This window comes from Dufourea novaeangliae, unplaced genomic scaffold, assembly GCF_001272555.1.
Source record: "Dufourea novaeangliae isolate 0120121106 unplaced genomic scaffold, ASM127255v1 scaffold329, whole genome shotgun sequence".
In the NCBI taxonomy this organism is placed as follows: domain Eukaryota; kingdom Metazoa; phylum Arthropoda; class Insecta; order Hymenoptera; family Halictidae; genus Dufourea; species Dufourea novaeangliae.
In genome coordinates, this window is record NW_015374214.1 from 18,072 (window position 1) to 38,372 (window position 20,301).

Below are 20,301 nucleotides of genomic sequence, written 5' to 3' on the forward strand. Positions count from 1 at the left end.
AAACAAACAATCTGTAACGCACAGGTCTATCGATCATCCTAAATGGATATTCATGCCCAAGAACAAATAAGAGAGAGTAGAACGGTTGACAGAGTCTAAAATTTAGACTCTAAATCATCGGTAAATATTCCGCTGATTATTATGAAGACAGAAAGAGAAGGAGAATCTTTCAAAGATAAACGAGGTTGTTCGGGAGCGAACTAGCAGCTGGAGACGCGTAGCGCAAGGTATCTATAAATGCGTGCGGGTGTGCATGATTTCCAGTCGGTGAGAGGTCAGCCTTTGGACGAGAACGATACGCGGTTGCGTATACAGGTCGCTTTTTTTCCCCTCCTTCGTCCTTTCTTTTCCCTTCTCTTCCTCTTCCTATCTTCTTGTTGTCCTCAAAACTCGTGCAGTGTTGCATCCGAAGTATGTTTAGTCAGTCTGATACTTTATACTTGCTGGTATTTATGTGTTTCGAGAGATAATTATTCTTTCTAATAAGGGACCAGTGCGGATATACGATAAAATTTGTCCGTTGAATAAGACGCTCATTACGTAACATCAACGAAAATTTGAGACGGTGGTATAATCTTTTGAAGTGTATCTTTCGGGATTGTTTGATTTGGAGGACTAATTTTTATAATAATACTCGATGAATCGTATATGATTACGTTATGAATCATAGTGTAATAATAAATGTGTCATATATTTACATAGTGATAATTAAATAAAATGCGAATAGAGTAACGCGACAGGAAACATAAAAATACAATGATGTTTTATGGTTTGTAATTTCGTGCAATGATTACTGAAATTTATAAGAGTGCATTTTTCAGAATTTCCGTAACTTTTATAGTGATATATAAATGATTAATTGTAAGTATATTTATTTATTTGTGTTAATCTTTTAAAAATATATACTGGATATTCATTCAAGAGAATTATTTTTCTGTGATGAAATTCTGAAAACTGTAGTTGAATAATCTACAATTTCTTAAGTAATAGAAAGTGCTCTTTAATACATGTAGTCTGAATACTGGCGCGTGGCACCATGCGTATTTAATGTTTCAAAATGAAAGTGAAATCTGCTATTCTCTGCACAACTCTTATAAATATTAAATTAAAATGTTGTTCTTATATAATAAAATTGTGATGAATACTGATGACAAAAACATAAAATATATTAAGAAGTTTATCTTAAGTTATTCTAAACGCTTTCGTATCATTCTCTCGGCTGTCGTAGATTGTATGTAGTTATACCTGTGGAAGAGAGTGCTTGGCTTTTAGACTGTACGAACACTATGTTTCTCGTTTATTTAATTTTAACTCGTCCGTGACTCGTTTCGCTTATTATTTCTTATCAGACATTTGATAAAATACAAAGAGTAAACAATGGCTGTTGGTGTTATTTTGAAGAAAACATAGTCAAATATTTCGACAAACATATTCAATTCGTTTAAGTAATCAAAGTAAGCAAATTGTGGTTTGGTGGGTCGAGTCTGAGTTCAGTATTTAAAGGATGTTATTAAAAAGTGGATTAAAGGTGTCGTACTTCAGGGATTAAACAGTGATGGACAGTATCTATTATGCCTTATTCTCTATATTTCTTGGTGGATAAACCGTACGATTCGTGTGGATCTGTTAACTGTTCGATTAGCGATGGGCTGAAATCACTGACCTGCTGATCACGTGCGATCGAGACGTCACAGACCCGTAAACACGCGGAGATTGCGCGTAACAAGCATGACTGACATTTCACTGGCTACAATCGAAGAATGTAAACGGAGGTCTGTGAGTCACTACTAGGTGCGCTACTTACATCTATACTATAAACAATTATAAGGAACATCAAGCTGCGTAATTCGAACAGCGTTCTCCATAAAGCAAACAAAATCTCCCTTTTGTTTACCAGCTGGCGACGTCGACCGGCCATCGATACGTTCGACCGATATCCGGTGCACAGTTACCATTCAGCGTTCGTATGGAACACATCAAACTATGATTAAACACCGTGAATAAAAAAAGAAGAATAAAGTTTCAAATTGTAAATCAAGCAGGATTCACATTTTTGTTCTTCAAGATGTGGAGTGTAGTGATGAAATTCTTGGAACAGTCGTTGCTGCTGGGACTATTCTTAGGAGTTTTCTACTACTTCTTCACTTCGACGTTTGATTTCTGGAAGAGCCGCGGCGTACCATTTCGAAAACCGACAGTGCTTTTTGGCAATTTTGCTCCTATGCTTCTGTTTCGGAAGTCTTTACCAGAAGGCATTAAGGAGATGTACGAATGGTTTAGGGACGAACGATTCTTTGGAGTGTTTCGAGTCAGATCGCCTGTCTTGATCTTACGAGATCCAGATTTGATCAGGAATATCTGCGTGAAGAATTTTTCCAGTTTTTCTAACCGCGGTATACCGGTGAATTCTCAGGTAATTTTCGTTTCCGTACGAATATTCATAATTGCCTCAACTTTCTAACAAGTATCAGTAATACACAAGTTTGTTCATATAAAAATAAACAAATTAGTCTCATGTCTATATATTGGAATAAAAAGAATGAATAATTGAAAACAATGGTAAATGTCAGAGAATAACAGTACTACAACTGTTTTTAAATTTAGTTATCAGATTGTTAGATTATGCTTAGTAATCTTATACTCTTAAGGATTTTATTGATGTTCTTCGCAATTTGCGCTGTATCTGGTACTAAAGTACAGTGTAATTCGCGTAAAAAGTCCTGTAACAGCACTATTAAACGTTTAGTATAAAATCCGAAAGACAACATAACCATGCTATCTTGTTTTACCTATAGAAATAAATATATTCATAAATGCATACATCACTATCCGATTACTTGCAACATTCGTAGTATACCCAAGAAAAGGAAAGGTAATATACTCTTAGAATTTTATTGATTGTTGCTTTACCATTTAATTTTATTTATATGAAATAATTATAAGTATATAAAAAATCCGATATTATAGATTTGCATTTTTCTTTTTCAAATACTTTTGAATGGTAGTTTATATCGCTGACATTTATTTTTGTACAGTTCAAGTCATCCGTATATAAAATGTTGAAAACAGTTCTTGATTTACAAGATCGCCAGTACTTAGTAAATTGAGCAAGCACTTCTTGTTACATGTAGATCAGTCAATCAGATCTTTCAGAGTTGATTCTGAATTTTGGTAACGCGAATAATTAGATTGCTTCCAGTTACAGTACACATGTCTATCATTTCATGGTTAAAGTAGTTAGCTGATTATTAAAAAATATTCCTCAAAGTGCGTAATCACCAAACTACGAATGATTATGTGAATTTAGATTGGTCAGTCTCTACTTCGTTAAAACAAATATTAAATAAAAATTTATTCTTCTGTGAAAGATATAGGAAGGCTAAACTTGAAATAAAAAGTGCAGTAATATTTATCAAAGTCAGTAAATTGCATTAAATTCACGAATCTTTATAAAAATCCAGACAAGAGAACGGCATGTTATCGAAATATACACGCTTCTGCGATTAATAGATTAAGATTTTTGTTTTATTATATTTTCCACATTCATGCATTCCACAAACGCATAAATTTTAGTGTTCAGTAATCGGTGTAATCACCGATCGCAGAAGAAGAAATAACTAATATTGATAAACTCAAATAAGATGATGAAATAAATATTCCAGTGAAGTGCGTGTAAGATTGAAAGAAATATGTGAAGAATTCAGTTTAGGAACACTATAATAATAAAATATTACAATATTCACAAAATCGAAAAATCATTCATCGGTAAATAGCTTGAAAATTTTTCTGAAATGGAAATATTTGGGTGACTCCACACCAAATCAATCACTTTTTGCACTCGATGTCAGGGATTTTATTCAAAATGAAATATGTTGAAGTCTATATGAAATAAGCGCGTGTTTGAGTCATCATTTTTCTGTTCCCGAATTTGTTTAAAAAATACAGACCCCCTAAGTTTACGATGTTTCACTATTTTCGTAAAATCGCGATGTACTTAAAAATTTATATCTCAGAAACTAGGGCTTGAAACGGTTCGAAAAATAACTGTTTCACACTGTTATATAAAGGTTCTGATTTAAAGAGTTATGAAGAACCTAAATTTCAAACTGTATCGGCTTCAATTACGGTTCTTATATCAGCCCCTGTATCAGTTTTACAACCGTTCTTTTTTAGGTTTTACATACGTTCTAAAACGGTTATAGAACAGATTCTCATAATAACAGAATTTTTCATATTACGCTTACAGATTACTGTACATATAAAGGCATATTTTTTGCCAAGTTAGTATGTTAAAATTTTGCTAAGTAGTTAAAAATGTATATTAACGAAGACTTACTTTTCATATTACAAAATGATTGCATATGTATAAATGTGTGCCTATATATTTACTTATTTATTCATAATAATTTTTTAAAAAATTTGCTCATACATAGTAATCTATAGCTAGAATATGTTATAATTTCATTTACTGTAGAATTCTGTACAATCGTTGCGATAATCGGTTTTATAACTGTTTTGGAACTTATATAGAACCTAAAAAATAACGGTAATAGAACTGATATGGCAGCTGATATAGGAACCGTAACTGAAACTGATATAGTCTGAAATTTAGGTTCTTCATAACTGAAGAACCTAAATCGATATAGTAACAGTTTTCAAGCCCTGTCGGAAACTATTCATCGTATCGAGTTCGTTTTTCGATTATTTTAAACTACAAAGATTCCCCTACCCTAATAATTTTTTGTTACATAAAAAATTAATATTTTCATACTTAGAATTATAAACAAATTCCGTTTTCGTGATTTTCTCTGCGATGCTAAAGGCGTGTTTAAATTTTTTTAAAAATATAGTCATATACCTTGAAATCGTAAAACTTTTAACAGAAATAAGATAGACAGGTGAATCTTTGTCGATGTGAAAGCTAAGATATTGCAGAATCGGAAAAAATTACAGAAAAAGTATCACACACATGTTTTGACCTTGGAAATCTATGTGAAACTTGAAGAAAATTGCGGTGTTTCCGTTATAATGTGTAGTTAAATTTTTTCTTGACTACTTATACATTATTTCCTATAAACTTTGACAACCTGAATTCAAATCTGCAGAATATGTCTACCCCTTTATGATTTTAAGACAAATGCAATTTAAGTGAAAAAGTCAATAAAAATCATGATTATTCTGATTTACATGCCTTGATAACACGTTGAGAATGAGCAGTTTGTTCCATTGCGCGCCGCAACGCGCTTACCCAAAAGAGTATACACCAGTCTCTTTTACAGCTCTTTGTAAGAGTAATTTTAATTGTTCCATCTTTCTGAAGGCTCACTTTGTAGGTAAAGGAATATGTTTATACTTTTAAAAAAAATTTTTAAATTTTCCCGTCACAGATAAAATCGCGAAAAAAGAATTTATTTGGAGTTTTCAGTATTAAAAAATTAATTTTTCATACAACAACAAAAATATTATAGTAGAGCAATCCTTCTAGATTAAATAGACGAAGAACGAACTCGATACGATAAATAGTTTCTGAGATATAAATTTGTATGTACATAGCAGTCTCCTGAAAATAGTAAACAATCGTAAACTTCTGGGGTCTGTATTTTATAAACAAATATAGAGAACAGAAAAATTATGATTTAACCACCCCTGCCCCCTACTTTCACGTGGAGTAGAACATATATCATTTTGAATGAAATCCCTACCATCGAGTACACATAAAAAGTGATCGATGTGGCGTGGAATGACACGTAACGTTTCCGTACGTTTTCCATGAAACGTATCTATCTTGTAAATCTTGGACGTCTACCCTCGACAATTTGTAACAAGTGCTGTTCAGAAAACTGCATCGAGTTTTCGGTGTATCCATTATAAAAATTGTATTTCGATAATTATTTTCAAAATTGCATATTAGACGTTATTATATTTATTTCCTTCACTAGGACCCATTATCTGCTCATCTGTTCAACCTAGAGGGGAAAAAATGGAAGAGTCTCAGATCGAAATTGACACCAGCCTTTTCCTCCGGCAAACTGAAAAGGATGTTCTATCTTTTAGCAGAGTGCAGCGAAGAATTTCGGAAATTAATCGATGCGTCTTCGAAAACCGATGAGTCAATCGAGGCTCGCGAATTAGCGGCGAAATTTACAATAGACGTCATCGGTAGCTGCGCGTTCGGCATACAAATGAACGCTCTAACCGATGAAGAATCCGAATTCCATAGGGCAGCGAAGAAACTCTCTAAGCCAAGTTACAAGGCCACACTGTGGAGGATGCTCAGAACAGCTATGCCAAAATTGTATAAACTTCTAGGTGTACAAGTGATCGATCCTGGGGTGACCAAATTCTTCAAAGACGTCGTGTCACAGATGATTAAACAGAGACAAGAGCACTCTGTCAAGAGATACGACTTCATGGATTTGTTGATCGAACTGAAGGAGAAGGGTACTCTGGAAAGTGATATCGGAAACGGGCAAACCTGCAACGAAGAGGACGCAGAGACAACTGAAGAAATAGGTGCGTTAATTACATTGTTCGACACATAAAAAAACTTCGTAACCTTTAATAGGCGTTTCTGATAATTCTTTATGAGCTGACTACGACCGTTTTTTTCCCAACGCGTACAGTTTTAAAGAAAAATTTCAAACGTTTTAAATATTTTCTTTTAATTGCAAAATTTCAACTTTGAAGACTTGTTGTACTTTCACACTAATAGCTATTCAGTTGCTTTTGACATGAAATAATTCTCTGGACTCTCCCGAAGAAAATGATATAAATTGTTATTACATTATAGTGAGACTCCATTCAACATATATAAACATATACAGACATACATAGACAAAGATATAGACTTAATAACTAGGAGTCTACATAATGTTCACGAATGTTAGTTCAGTTTCTCCCATCCATATTTTTGGCAGGGCCTGGCATTTTTTGTTTTCTTCATGAACAGGATGCATTCGGTTTTTTGGGGAGAGAACTTGAGGCCTGGCTTATTTGACCACTTCTGAAAGTGTTTAATGGAAGTTTGTAGGTGATTTTTTATAGAGTTTAGATTTTTTCAATTGCGTGTTATTGTAAGTTCGTCTGCGAATAAGAATGCTTTAACTGGAACTTTTATGTTATTTGCAATGTCGTTGATTCCGATGAGGAATAAGGTGACCCCCATGGCTGACCCTTGGAGAATCCGTTTTGTATTGTTGTAGCATTAGAAAATGTTACGTTTGTTTTAACTTGAATGGTTCTATTTGTTAGGAAGCTTACCTATTATAAAAGCTAGCATACATCCGTTGATGTTTAGTTCGAGAAGTGTTTTTATGAGTTTAAGTTTCCAGATCATGTCGTAGGCTCAATGTCCAAACATACTGCAACTAGGTTTCTACGTTGGTTAAGACATCTATAGTAGAGCGATATTGTCGAAAACCGTATTGAATTGGAGTTAGGAGATTGTTAGTTCCCAGGTACTATCGGAGTCTTCTATTTATAATTTTCTCTAATAGCTTGCACATGGCATTGGTTAGGGCCATGGTACTGTTCATTTACTATCTTTTTAGTCTTAAAGGTTCCAAAAGCTGAGTTTGCCGCTATTTTGATGATTGTTTCGATTGAGTCGGGGATGTTGTCTTCGTACAATATTTTGATGGGGAAGTGATTGCTGTCGTGTAGATTCTTTAGGGTTTCCCATTGTATGTGTTTAATTTTGGGCTGTCTGTTGTTAAGTTTATAGTACTCATTTTTCCGGTGCTTATATTGAAATGAGTTGGAGTTCCTGTATTTAAGAGTATTACATTTGCGTTTTCTAGTAGTTTTTCAATTTTCTTACCTCTGCTATCAGTTTTTGTTGATCCCCAGTGGGAGTGATGACTGTTGAAATCACCAGCTAGTATTAGCGGAGTTAGAATTTGATCTATTAGTTTTTCGAATTCTTTAAGTTCTAACCTGTAGCTATTTAGTATGGACGTTACAATTGCTATCGCTTCTAGATAGGTGTATAACGGGATTTTGGTAGAGTGAGAATTTAACTTGTTTGATATTGCTATAGCTACTCCTCCGCCAGCATGGTTTTCGTTTTACCTGTTTTTTTGCGGAAGTATTGTAGTGTTTTGGGGTAGAATGGTGGTTCTTTTAAAGTTTGTTTCTTGTAAGCACATGATGTCTTGATTGTGTAGTTTTTGAACGATTTGTAATTGTATCCATTTATGTTTTACTGAACTATTGTTTTCATAATAAGTTGTGTTTGTTAATTGATATGATGGGATATTTGGTTGGCCGGTGATGTGGTATCGGTATCACTTTCTGAAGCCCAGTTTCTCGTAAGGTCTTCCACAGTTGTTCCGAGGGCTAGTTATTTGCAGAACCCGTGGATCCTGTTGTTAATGCTTCGTCCTTCCAGGAGGGGGTACATTTTCTTGAGCATTTGCATGAGAGCGGGTATGTTGTCTGTAAACTCTTTAGCTATTTCAGTTGGGTGGCTTATTCCAAGAGAGTTTTTCAGGAAGCTTTTTAATTGTGTGTAATTTAGGACAAATTTGGAACTAGATAGTTCAATTTCCTTTTTGGCTGGTAATGGCATTTTCTTTGCTATTATTGTATTGCTCTTTTCTTCCGAGTGGCGGCCTTTTAAGGGGATTTATTGTTGCAGGTGGGGTGAAGTTGATGTCGTTTAGGCTTACGTAGTCTAGTTTGAAATCGATTGATGTTTGTGACAGTGGTTTTTTTGGTGGCGGTTTGATTTATCGGTACCTCCGTTGATAATGAGAGCGTACTCTGAAGCTGTCATTCCTACTTTTAGCAAGGATGTTTTGGAGCATAATCGGACGTTGTTTATTTCTTTTGAATATGTTATCGATCTCCGGATTTGGTATAACTGGGGAAACGTTCGAAAAGTTACTGCTTGGGTAATTATGGCTTGTTCTTTAGTAGGGCGTGTTTCGTATTTTGTTGCGTGAGCATATGATTTGTCGGAGACATTATTATTTCTGGTCAGGTTTTTTTTCCGTTATATTTGGAATCGAGATACCTCCGTAATCAGATGTCTCGGGTGTTTGGTGTTGTTAGTCTGTCTGTGAGTCCATTGTTGATGGCTTGGTTCCGTATACACATGTACGGAACCAGCACTGGTGTCGCTATCCTTTGCACTGGCACAGTCACTATATGTATATGTGGAAACTCCCAAGAGCTACTGTTATTTAGACGTCTGTACGATAGGCAGTTGAACCGCGACTGAATTTTGGATACTTAATTCGTTTAGCGTTTGGTAATTAAGAATGAAAATCATATTTCATTAAATGTCAAAAAAATGAATAATTTTTGAATAAAATTTCTGGTTTTTTACGAGAAATGATTTAGCCCGTATGAAAGTATCATTAAATTATAGGTTATGTACGTGGCCTCACCGCAATCAATTATAGCCTTAAAAATATTTTTCGTATATGTAATGCTGAACCTAAAATGGCCAATATAAAGATCATGCGAAACTGATAATCGCATGTATTTTCTGAATTTCCAGATATAGAAACCAAAAGTATGTACATAATGTCTATCAACAATAAGGGCCACAATACGATTTCATGTGTTTATCAAGAGTATTTCAGAAATTAATTTACCAAAAGTTACGTGACTCTAACTATAAAGTAATGTTCTAGAGCCTAGGTGAAATTTTCTGATAAAAAATGTAAATTGCCGTTTCCTATAATGGGAATGCTATTACCAGCTATAAAAATTCTGATCGAGTATTCTTTTTATACGGTGTGTTTCGGTATGGGAGTCCTTATGGAAAAATAAATCAAAAATATAAAATAATGATTTTTCTTGCGGTTTCATTTTCGAGAAGATTAAGTTTGAAAATTTTTCGCGTACGTGTGCACTTGGCCACTTGCCACGTTTGTGACCCAACGTATCGCACTATACTTAATGGTATTAGATTAGCTCAGTCCTATGTTTATGATCATGTACACATTAATTAATTATTATATCAACGGCACGAGTGTTAAATCGATGGTGTTGGAACGGTGATTTAACTTGAAAAATTATCGGACTCACTCCATTGGATTTTTTTGATGGGGTCGCATTAAAAAACTAATGCATGCTCAAGAGCATAGAAACCGTAAACAATTACGAAAAAGTACGCGCTAAAAATGGATCGGCATCAGTTCATGCTTGCATAATTCGACGAGCAACAATTTGTTACATCAATATGGATACAATTTCAACAATTCCTTGTCACAATATTGACATATAGTGCGATTGGTTAGATCGAAAGTATGGCAAATGTACACGAGAAATTTAAACTAATTTTCTCGAAAGCAAAACCACAAATAAAAAATCGTCATGCTATATTTTCGATTTATTGATTCACGAAGTATTCAATTTAAGCATACAATTTTTACATAGGTATATTAGGACATACGCATAAACAAGAATAGAGAGATAATCCATCCTGAGTTTAACTTTCCTAACGAGCTGTATCAATTTCAAGCTACTCAATTATATCAATGGAAGAACGTTACATAATTGATAACACTCCAGTTAATAAAAGTTGTTGGTAGCGCGCCTCGAGCAGCTATGGGGCGTAGCCATAAACAGTACAGTTCTGTTACAAATTAATCATGATAAAATTGACAGTAAGCACTTCATTCATGGCTGCCTCAAGATCCGCGCGGCTGGAACCATATCGTGCGTAGCATATTAACGAAACGAGCGATTAAGTTCACACACTGGAAACAGTACGGACTAGAAAAATTCAATATGAAAAAAAGGCTATCTTTGCAATAACATTATTCTATAAGCGATGTTATTTATAGAACTGGACGAGAACAGTATTGCCGCCCAAGCGTTTGTGTTTTTTGCCGCCGGTTATGAAACATCATCGAATACAATCGCGTTTTGCCTTCACGAGCTAGCATTAAATGCTGAAATTCAAGAAAAAACGAGGCGCGACATTCACGACGCCATTAACAGCAGAGGCAGCAAATTAACTTATGACGCCATCCAGGACATGAAATATCTTGACATCGTTATTGCAGGTAAAGGTTAACATTTATTTCATCTTCGATCTGCTGAAATTTTTATTTTATGAGAGTACCGTCAGAAGTCCCTTCCATCTTGAAAAAGTCACTGATCAAAACACTATTTGTTACAATTTTGTCTCTTCGAAACGAGTGCTTTTTTTTCCACACATTCTCTTTTACCAGTAAAAGTAATGGGGATGTTTTAGGTTCTAATTTCATTTTACTGTCATAATATGAAGGTTTAGTCCGAAATTTTTTAGAACAAAGTAATTGAAATTCATTTCAGAGACTTTGAGGAAGTATCCTCCGGCATCGCTCTTATCCCGCAGGTGCGAATCCCAGTATCAAATACCTGGTACAAAAGTTGAAATACCATCAGGTATGCGAGTAATAATACCAATCTATGGGCTTCATCATGATCCAGATTATTATCCGGATCCCGGAACATTTGATCCTGAAAGATTTACGGAAAAAAATAAGCGAACGAGACATCCCTATACGTATCTTCCATTTGGGGAAGGACCACGGAACTGCATAGGTAATGTATTTACTTAAATGTAATGTAAATTAATTGAATAAGTACATGAGTATCAGCTCTAAATAGTAAGATCGCAAGTTATTATATGATACTGTAGGTTAATAACTAAGAATCCTCACCTTTATATAGTTTTTTCCAAACGACATTAGGAAAACTGTACAATTTTCATTTATATTTCAAACGCACTAAAGCGTTTATAAATATTATGGCACTACATTTAATCGATTTGTCCATTTTTCACCTTGTACATTGAGAAATCTAATTTTTTGAAGTCATAATGTGAATATATAACAATATTTAATTATTATTTGTTTGTAAACATTGTAACATATATTATTTATTTATTGTTAAATTAATCACTGCGCATCGCTTATATTGGGTGGTTAGAAAAGTTTTTAGCGTTTTTAACGGCAGACTTGTAATCTGTATTTTTCCATTTACATCATATGCCTATTTATTATATACTTGTTTTACAATTTCTTTACATTTTACAATTAATTATACCAGCTATATACAGCTACGATTTTGTTGGCTAAAGAAACTGTTCAACCTGCTTCTAGATGCATTTTGTTATTAAAATTTCTTTTTATACAAAATATTCCAGCGATCTAAAGGAATAATCGTCTGGTAAGGCAAAGTATAAGTAATTGGATAGAAGCATCAGATTTTCCAGTCGAAGTAGTACAGGTTCCTTACGAGATTGATAGAATTTAATTAAAATGGGCTTTATGCTTGTTCGGTCGGTATTTCGCAGAGAAAACGAAAAAAAACATTAACATACGTGTATATATTGTGTTGGTCCATAACTTCGTGTGGTTTTCATTTCACATTGAATGTATCCTGTAATAATTGCCTATCAGCTATCTGTTGTACGTCATTCGATAGCCTTTATTTTTTTCTTTCATGCGACTGTGTATCTTTCCGTTCTGTGCGAATACTAAAGCGATTAATTGTTCAAAAACTGTATAGTGTCAAGTTAACAAAAATAAGATTTTCCATGTTTTACTCTACGAATTTAATCTGGCTAGATTTCGTATTGCACACAAACAACATCGCCCATTTTTGAGTCTGATTGTAACAGTTGATGAAAAATGGTGTCTTCACATCAACCTAAAGCCGTATATTTATCTGATGATTCGGTCTGGAAAGAGCACCGAACGAGCGCGTATGTAGTCATACGATGCTCGGGTGACGTTCTTTTTCTTGGATTACAGTCAGTGGGGATAAACTGTACCTGGGAGCTAATATTTTGCCGCCTTATCAGTAGAGCAATAAAATTAGTGAGTGTTGTAGTAGGGGAATATTTTCAAAAACCCAATGCATGAGAATAACTCGAAACCGAGAACATGATGACGAGAGAAAAGCTTTGGAACACGGGCTCGTGTTAAGAGAGTATCGAAGTGGGAGAAAGATACGACATGGCCGCAATAACGTGAAGTGGAATGGTAGAACCGGTGAAAGATTTAATTGTAATTTCGAGTTATGGTCTGTTTTTCGAAAGATGATGCCTGGAAGGTTGGCCTGCCTCGGCGCGTGGCCTGGCAAGGATCCAACGCGAACTACGTATTTCGTGCGACGTTGTGACGTCTCAATGCCACTGTGTGTCTCTTTCCATACTCCGGCACTTCTGCACGCGAGCCTCTCGCTCAGACGCTCGGTAAACCAACTTCCTTCTTTACCCTGCGATTTCCACGTGTAGCGTTTAATAACCTACGTATTAATTTAATCCACTTTTAATATGTTGCTCAATATTTGAGTACAATACATTCTTTCAAAAGAAATAAACTTTTTCTTATTCATGTACTTTAACTTTTGACGTGTGAAAACGTTCAGCGTCTCATCAACATTCTCCGCCATTTCCAGACAATGGATGATTGACGGGCGCGTGCCGAACGCAGTCCCCACTCCTTGAGATTGTAGGTAGGTCCTTCTCGAGACGTTTGTAATACGTGTGATGGAGACAGACGACCGTAGGCGAGGATTCACGTCGACGGTCGCACATCGTTGGCCAAGACGCGAAGAATAAGAGAGACACAAGTGCCTTAGGTGTCTCGCGATCGCGGCAACACCGCGAAAACTCGGACCCTCCCAGGCATCATCTTTCGAAAAACAGACCATAGGCATTGGGAAACCAGAGATTGGGACAAGCACGATGATCACGCTAGTGGGTCATCGACATAGGAAAACGAGTTTTCACCTTATAAGGTATTTGGTGCCATTCATATTGTCCGGTTCTATGGATCAGATAGATAGTATGGTTATCGACTTGGTACTTGGCGATTAAATCTTTTAAGTATGGGATGATGTGTTCGATTTCTAGTTCTTCGTGTAATTTACGTGTGGCATAGTCCATGGGACGGTCCGAAATAATTTTGAGTATTCTGTTTTGAGTAACTTTGACTTTTTTGATAGTAATTGGTACGGCAGCTGCCCATACATGCACATCGTATGTTAGTACGGAACAAAAGCAAACTTTATACAGAGTGAGGCATACTTTTTTTATTCAAACGAGAGGCGGTGCAGATGTGCGGGTGTAAGGCTCCGGCTGTCTTGCGAGTTTTACTTATGCGAACAAGCACTGCCGGCCCTCATATGAGGCGACGGTAGAACACTACACCCAGATATTTTACCTGGTTGGAACACGATATTGGTACCCCTTCGATAAACAGGGACGGAACGTCGAGGCTTATCGGTCTTCTGATAAACCCTGCGGCTAGCATCTTTGCTGGGTTTACCGACAATTTCCACTCCTGAAAGAATGAACATCTTAGTTTTTGTGGACGAAGTGCGAAGGAGCGTGTCGTCCGCGTATACCGCCAACTGGGAGTCAATAACACGAGGGACGTCATTTATGTAAATATTAAAGAAGTATGGACTGAAGATTGAACTCTGAGGAACACCTACCACGCCCTAAGAGGAGTCCGACCGATTTAGAGACATATACATTATTCTGTCGGAGAGATAAGAAAGCATGAGTTTAAAGAAGGTTTTGCTCAAACCGCTTTCAGGGAGTTTGAACAGGAGGCCCTTATGCCACACTGTATCGAAGACTTTTGAGAGATCAAGAAGCACTGCACCGGTATACATATCGTCCAACATTCATCTCGTGAGTGATGAGTTATAATACTCTAACTAACTGATTTGTTGTAGTGTGTTTCGAGCGAAAGCCAAATTGCTGCTCAATATTAATATTATGCCGATCGAGGTGTTATACAAGGTGTTTAAAAAGGCATCTCTCGAAGACCTTTTCCAGCAGTGGGAGAAGAATGACAGGACGATAGCGATCGATGCGATCTTTAGGCTTACCGGAATTTGGAATCGGTACTATTTGATGTTCCAAGCATTAGGGAAGTAAGACAAGGCGATACAATGCCCTTAAATGTAATAAATTTGTAGAATGACTTTGTTCGCGGCATGCTTCAGCATAAGGGCTGTGATATTATCGCGGCCGGGGGCCTTTTTATTCCTAAATTTGTGAATTACGTCAGCAATCACAACCGGTTCGATCACTATGTCCCGGTTCGGATAAACCAATTCGATGTTATTTAAGCGCGCGATATAGTCGGAGACTTTGCGGTCGTGTGGCGATTTTAATCGAAGTTCACTAGAATGCGCGGCGGCAAAGGGTTTCGCGAATGCGTTAACTTTGTCTCTGTCAGAAATTAGTTTATCCGTTCCCGGAGTATCGGAAGCTAATGCTGAAAAACCCGTCTTTTCGTTGGTCAGTATTTTGTAGTTTTGCCACAACGTTGGGTCCGTTTCGTTTAGGCATTTGAGTATGTCGTTCCACGTCTCTCGACGATCGCGGTAACTCGACGACTGATCTGCAAGATGTTTTCCGTTGTATCGCGGTAATATTTCACGGTAGTATGTTGGTATACTTTTCTCAGACCCCTCCTCAACCCGATAACCGAGTTGAGTTCAGGGTCGTCGACACAATTTGAAAAGGCCGCATTCTCCGTGAAGGAGAAGTCATGACAAAGTTCGAAGAGTGAAAAACACCCTCCGAGAGCCGCAGTATCACTGGACTGTGTTGAATAGTCGAATTATCGATAACCGTTCATTCGACACTGGAACGATGCTGTAAAAGGAAGAGATCAATGGTGGCTGAGCGGAACCTTGGTTCAACCCTACAAGTGAAGTTATTGGGGAAGATCAACTGATACGGATCGCAGATGGCGTGCTTGAGTAATACTTTAGCGTTGAAATCACCGTTGACAATGACCGGAGGTGGAAAACGAGCAATACGGTCGAGCGCGTGGAGAATGCATTTAAAACGTAATCGCCGGCACCGCGAAACGGACAGCAACGATTTTCATCCCCGAAATATGGTACACTGGCAGGACCTTAAAATCTAAATCCCGGTGTATTAGGATCGTGACTCCTACGCGGGCAGCGGAGAAGTTACGGTCCGCACGATATTCGCTGTAAACCGGGTTCGAAAACCTTAAATGCGGCTGGACCCACGTTTCCGTAATGAGCGCGATGATTATTTCGTGTCTCTGGAGGAGAGCAGACTGTTGTGTCACGCGTTGCGGTCGTTGCTTTATCAATAATTACGGGTCCTGGCTCTTTTAACGTGCTAAAACATGCCCTGTCTATTCTTACCGATGAAGTACGCAGTCTGGATAGGGAATGGGTGGGATAGGAAATCACTCTCGTTTTTTATAACAACGAAGATATATTCTAGATAATAAAATGAAAAATATAAATAAATCTTAACATATTAATGATGATAGGAATGAATAAGTTCATGCGTGCGGTCGGCTTGGTCGAATTTCGGGTCCTCGAAAAGGCGGAAGACTCGCTGACGCTCGGGGCCGTTGCATAAGGTCGCTGCACTGCAAGATACGTTATCACCGTCTCGGACGTTACATTTCGCATTACATTTACAAGACTCGCCTGTTAGGCTGCTCGTATTCACAAGGTTGCGTCACCGAAGATAGGAAAACGTCGCGGAAACCCGAAACCGTGCAGCTAAGTGCCGGTGTCACTCGGCTTGCCGCCATATGTAATGATAAGACGAAACCCCAGCGAGCGCGACTCCCAAAATAAAAAGCTTGTGCCGTTCTCCGTGTCCTTATATTGCTCTGATGACTGTACGAAGTCGTGTGAAGATTTCGTCAGTCCACTGGTGCAATGCACGACAAGGAATGTCGATTAAGCATTTTCCGTCCAATGATCCTCGCGATCGCCGTCGATCAGTGATCTCGTTGAGCGACCACATTTCTTGTCATCATTTCGCATTATGAAAAAATGTGCAATGACAGGAAGTTCGGAAACTAGCGGATATAACAAGACACCTCATTTCTTCTGCCGCGTACAGAGCGCGTATATGAACGGGTTCTATGTCCATAACGTCAAAGTCAGCGGCCAGTGCGCACAACTCTTCCGAGACGTCCGAGTAACGCGCAGATGACGTATTGAGAGGGAGAAATTGGGAAGACAACGAACACACGTCACACAGGCGACGCCACGTCCGATTCTTCGGCCACGCGGGTCGTTGGATGCGCCACGATGGCGGCCATCTTGGAACGCTTCGATGTTTTTCCCGCGGAAATAAATTTTTCAATAGACACGACTCGCGGATTTTATCTGATCAGGAACAGCGTCGTCCTGAGGCGGCGCTGGGACAGCGGAGACCGATGAAATATACACGGTGAATCGGCCGCTACTAGGGTCGAGAAGCAAGCCGCCTGCTTCGTCGTTTATCTGCCATAATCATAAGCGTGTCAACAATAGCTTACCCCTGCTGAGCAGCCTATGTGTGTGACAGAGACAGAGCGAGAATCGACACTGTTTCTGTCTCCGTCATACAGATAGACTGCTCAGCAGCAGTGATGCCAGAATCGTGGAACTTGGTACTCCCACTCATTGATGCCGGTATCGAGGTACTGTTTACCCCCACCACTCTCCCACTCCGACGTACCATCGTCTCCCACTATGACGTCCCGGTTACCCTCACTTTACGTCCACCGTGCTGGCATACACAAGCATATCCAAAAACTAAAAACTTCACACGCGTGTCAATAGAAGATTTTTTGGTGCTATTAAATTATATCGAGGGAAAAATTGCAATACATTTTACTGTCTTCAGATTTTCTGTCGTTGAGCGGTTAACCATTAACATCAACAACACACATTCAACCTTGCACCCGATATCGTGCTCACTTTGACATACCGACAACGAACGAAACGGATCGAGCAGCTCGCCGAATGCTCGTTTCGTACTCGGATCGCCGTCCGTATCAGCGCACGTTCGCTTCTTCGGCAGGTGTCCAACGCTCAGCCAGTGCTCATTCGGGACCGAATGATCAGATAAATACACTAATTAAAGCAAAGGAAAGAATGGGTCAACAAGGGAAAACATACAACACCACGTGAGAAATCTGATCTCCATCCTCGGAAAACAAAGTTGTGTATCTGGTGAGATATAGAGAGGATTATTCATTACGAGCTCCTCCCAAGGAATTCAAACGGTTATTGCACAGTTGTAGACTAAACAACTTCAACAACTACATATAACATACAACAAACACAGCCGAATCGGCGACAAATCCTGTAGCAGGCAAAAGCGGCCCTTCAAAATCGTGGATGAAAGTTCTCCACCATCCACCTTGCTCACCGGACCTTACTCCCGTGGACTACATTCCTTTTCGATCCCTCCAAAAAGTTTAAACGGAGTTTCGTTTAATAACGACGTGAATTTGCGAAAACGGCTAGAAGTTTGGTTTATACCAACAACCATGGAATTTTTTCAAACAATGAATCCAAAAACTACCGAAACGTTGGGAAGAAGTTGTAAATAATGGTGGAGAATAAATTCGTATATTAATTCGTAGATTAATTCGTATATTAGATATTTAAAAAAAAATGGAATTTTTCACTTTCGACAAAACCGCACAAACTTGTGGACCAACCCAATAGAACATACATTCAGCCCACACCTGGATAATAGTTATATACTTGTTCATCAGATCAGATGATTTTTCCTTCGACCAGTAAAAAGGTAACGAGAGATTCGACACTGCTGGAAACGCTACGAACTTTTCGAACAACCCGATACTTTTATGTTACTTACGTTTTTATTTTTGCTAATGTTCAATTATTATTTAATGTATGTTATCAATTTCAACCAAAAAATTTGACTTAACCCAGTAGTATATGTACATGTTTAGTTCTTAATTTGATAAATATTTAGAATAGAGGAGGTAGCTCCGACGAATTTGACCTTGACATATGTTGTCAAGGTTAACCTCCCGAATGACCTTGAGAACGTTTTAGCCGTCGTTCTGTATTTGTTAGAATGTTATTAACAAATAAGTTTCGCAATATAAAGGCGTATCTCTAACTTCATAATTTAAATTTGGCTTAGTATAAACACTATATTATTAGCATACCTGCTTCTTTAAGCGATTGCGTGAGCGGGGTGGAGCCCCCACCCCCTGCGCCCCGACTCCTGCACTTCCACCCTGGGAAAAATTTAGTTGTGTCAAGGTCAAAGTCATCGGAGCTGTCTCCCCTATTCTAAATAATTATCCTTAATTTTTTAATAAATTCATCATTTTTGCAGTTTCGTTTTAAATACTTTAATGTAACAATAGTTTGATTACATGTTCGGCAGAACAATTTAAAACATTTGTGAATGATAACATTCGTTAATTGATGTGATAACACGATTTGTTGATATGTACGTACATACAGGCTGTTCGAACATTATATATCACAGCTACCATACCGTCATTTTACACCGCTAGAGAGGTGGAGATCTGCAAAGGAAGTCACCGGAAAATTGACCTAGACCCTGAAATTCAGAGTCAAAGTTTTGTTATTGCATCGTATTCTACTCGTTTCTTGGGACCTCGACCGTTCACTTGGGAAACGATATTAAAGTTGCATTATCATTCGGAATCACTTTATTTGCAATGTGATTACATTTTTCAGTCAGATGCAGGGTAAATAGCATTTATTATTGCACGTAGAAACCCCGGAGCCACCATTATGTATCCCATATCTGCCTTCCTTTCTTCGACGCGCACGTCAGCTGCCCTATATACAAATAGTAAAGTCGTCATAACTACACGAAAAGGCCTCAATTAACTATAAATGCCATTTACCCTGCATCTGACTGAAAAATGTAAGCACATTGCAAATAAAGTGAATCTGAATACTAATGCAAAGTTGACATAATTTTCCAAGAGAACGTTACAGTTGCGACCCATAGTTCCTTTCAGACTTGTTATCCTCATGACGAGTAGAATATCATGCAATGAAAAATTTGTTGAACTTAAAATTCAAGATCAAGGTCAATCTTGCAGTATCCTTCTGACCTCAATCTCCACCAAACCGAAAGTGTAGAATCCGGCTATGGTAACGACGACATGTAATTTCTTGACACTCTGTGCATATCAGCGTTGGTGTATCGATCTACGAATAAAGTATGACATAATAATTCATTGCATCAGATGACATTATACCGATTAGGCTAATATATTTAAATGCTTGTCATGTTTCAGGAATTCGATTTGCTCTGCTGCAAATTAAAGTAGGAATAATTTCGTTTCTAAAAAACCATCGAGTGGAATTCTGTGAAAGGACAACTGTGCCAATAAAATTCAGTAGGCGAAGTCTTGTAACGAGGAGCGAAAAAGGGGTTTGGCTGAAAATCGTACGGACTTATTAAATCTGTGAATTTATACACTTCCCGCAGAACAAACACGATTTTAAATATAATAGCGTTTTATATATATATATATA

General features: G+C 37.6%; 1 protein-coding gene across 1 annotated transcript; it reads left to right on the plus strand.

Annotated features, from left to right (window-relative positions):
• Positions 1-1,976: 1,976 nt before the first annotated feature.
• Positions 1,977-20,227, plus strand: LOC107192348 (probable cytochrome P450 6a13). The gene is made up of 5 exons (XM_015581576.1): positions 1,977-2,413; positions 5,940-6,513; positions 10,800-11,021; positions 11,293-11,544; positions 20,061-20,227. Exons 1-5 carry the CDS (start codon positions 2,066-2,068, stop codon positions 20,225-20,227), a joined length of 1,563 nt encoding a protein of 520 aa, XP_015437062.1. The 5' UTR covers positions 1,977-2,065.
• The last annotated feature ends 74 nt before the right edge of the window (positions 20,228-20,301 follow it).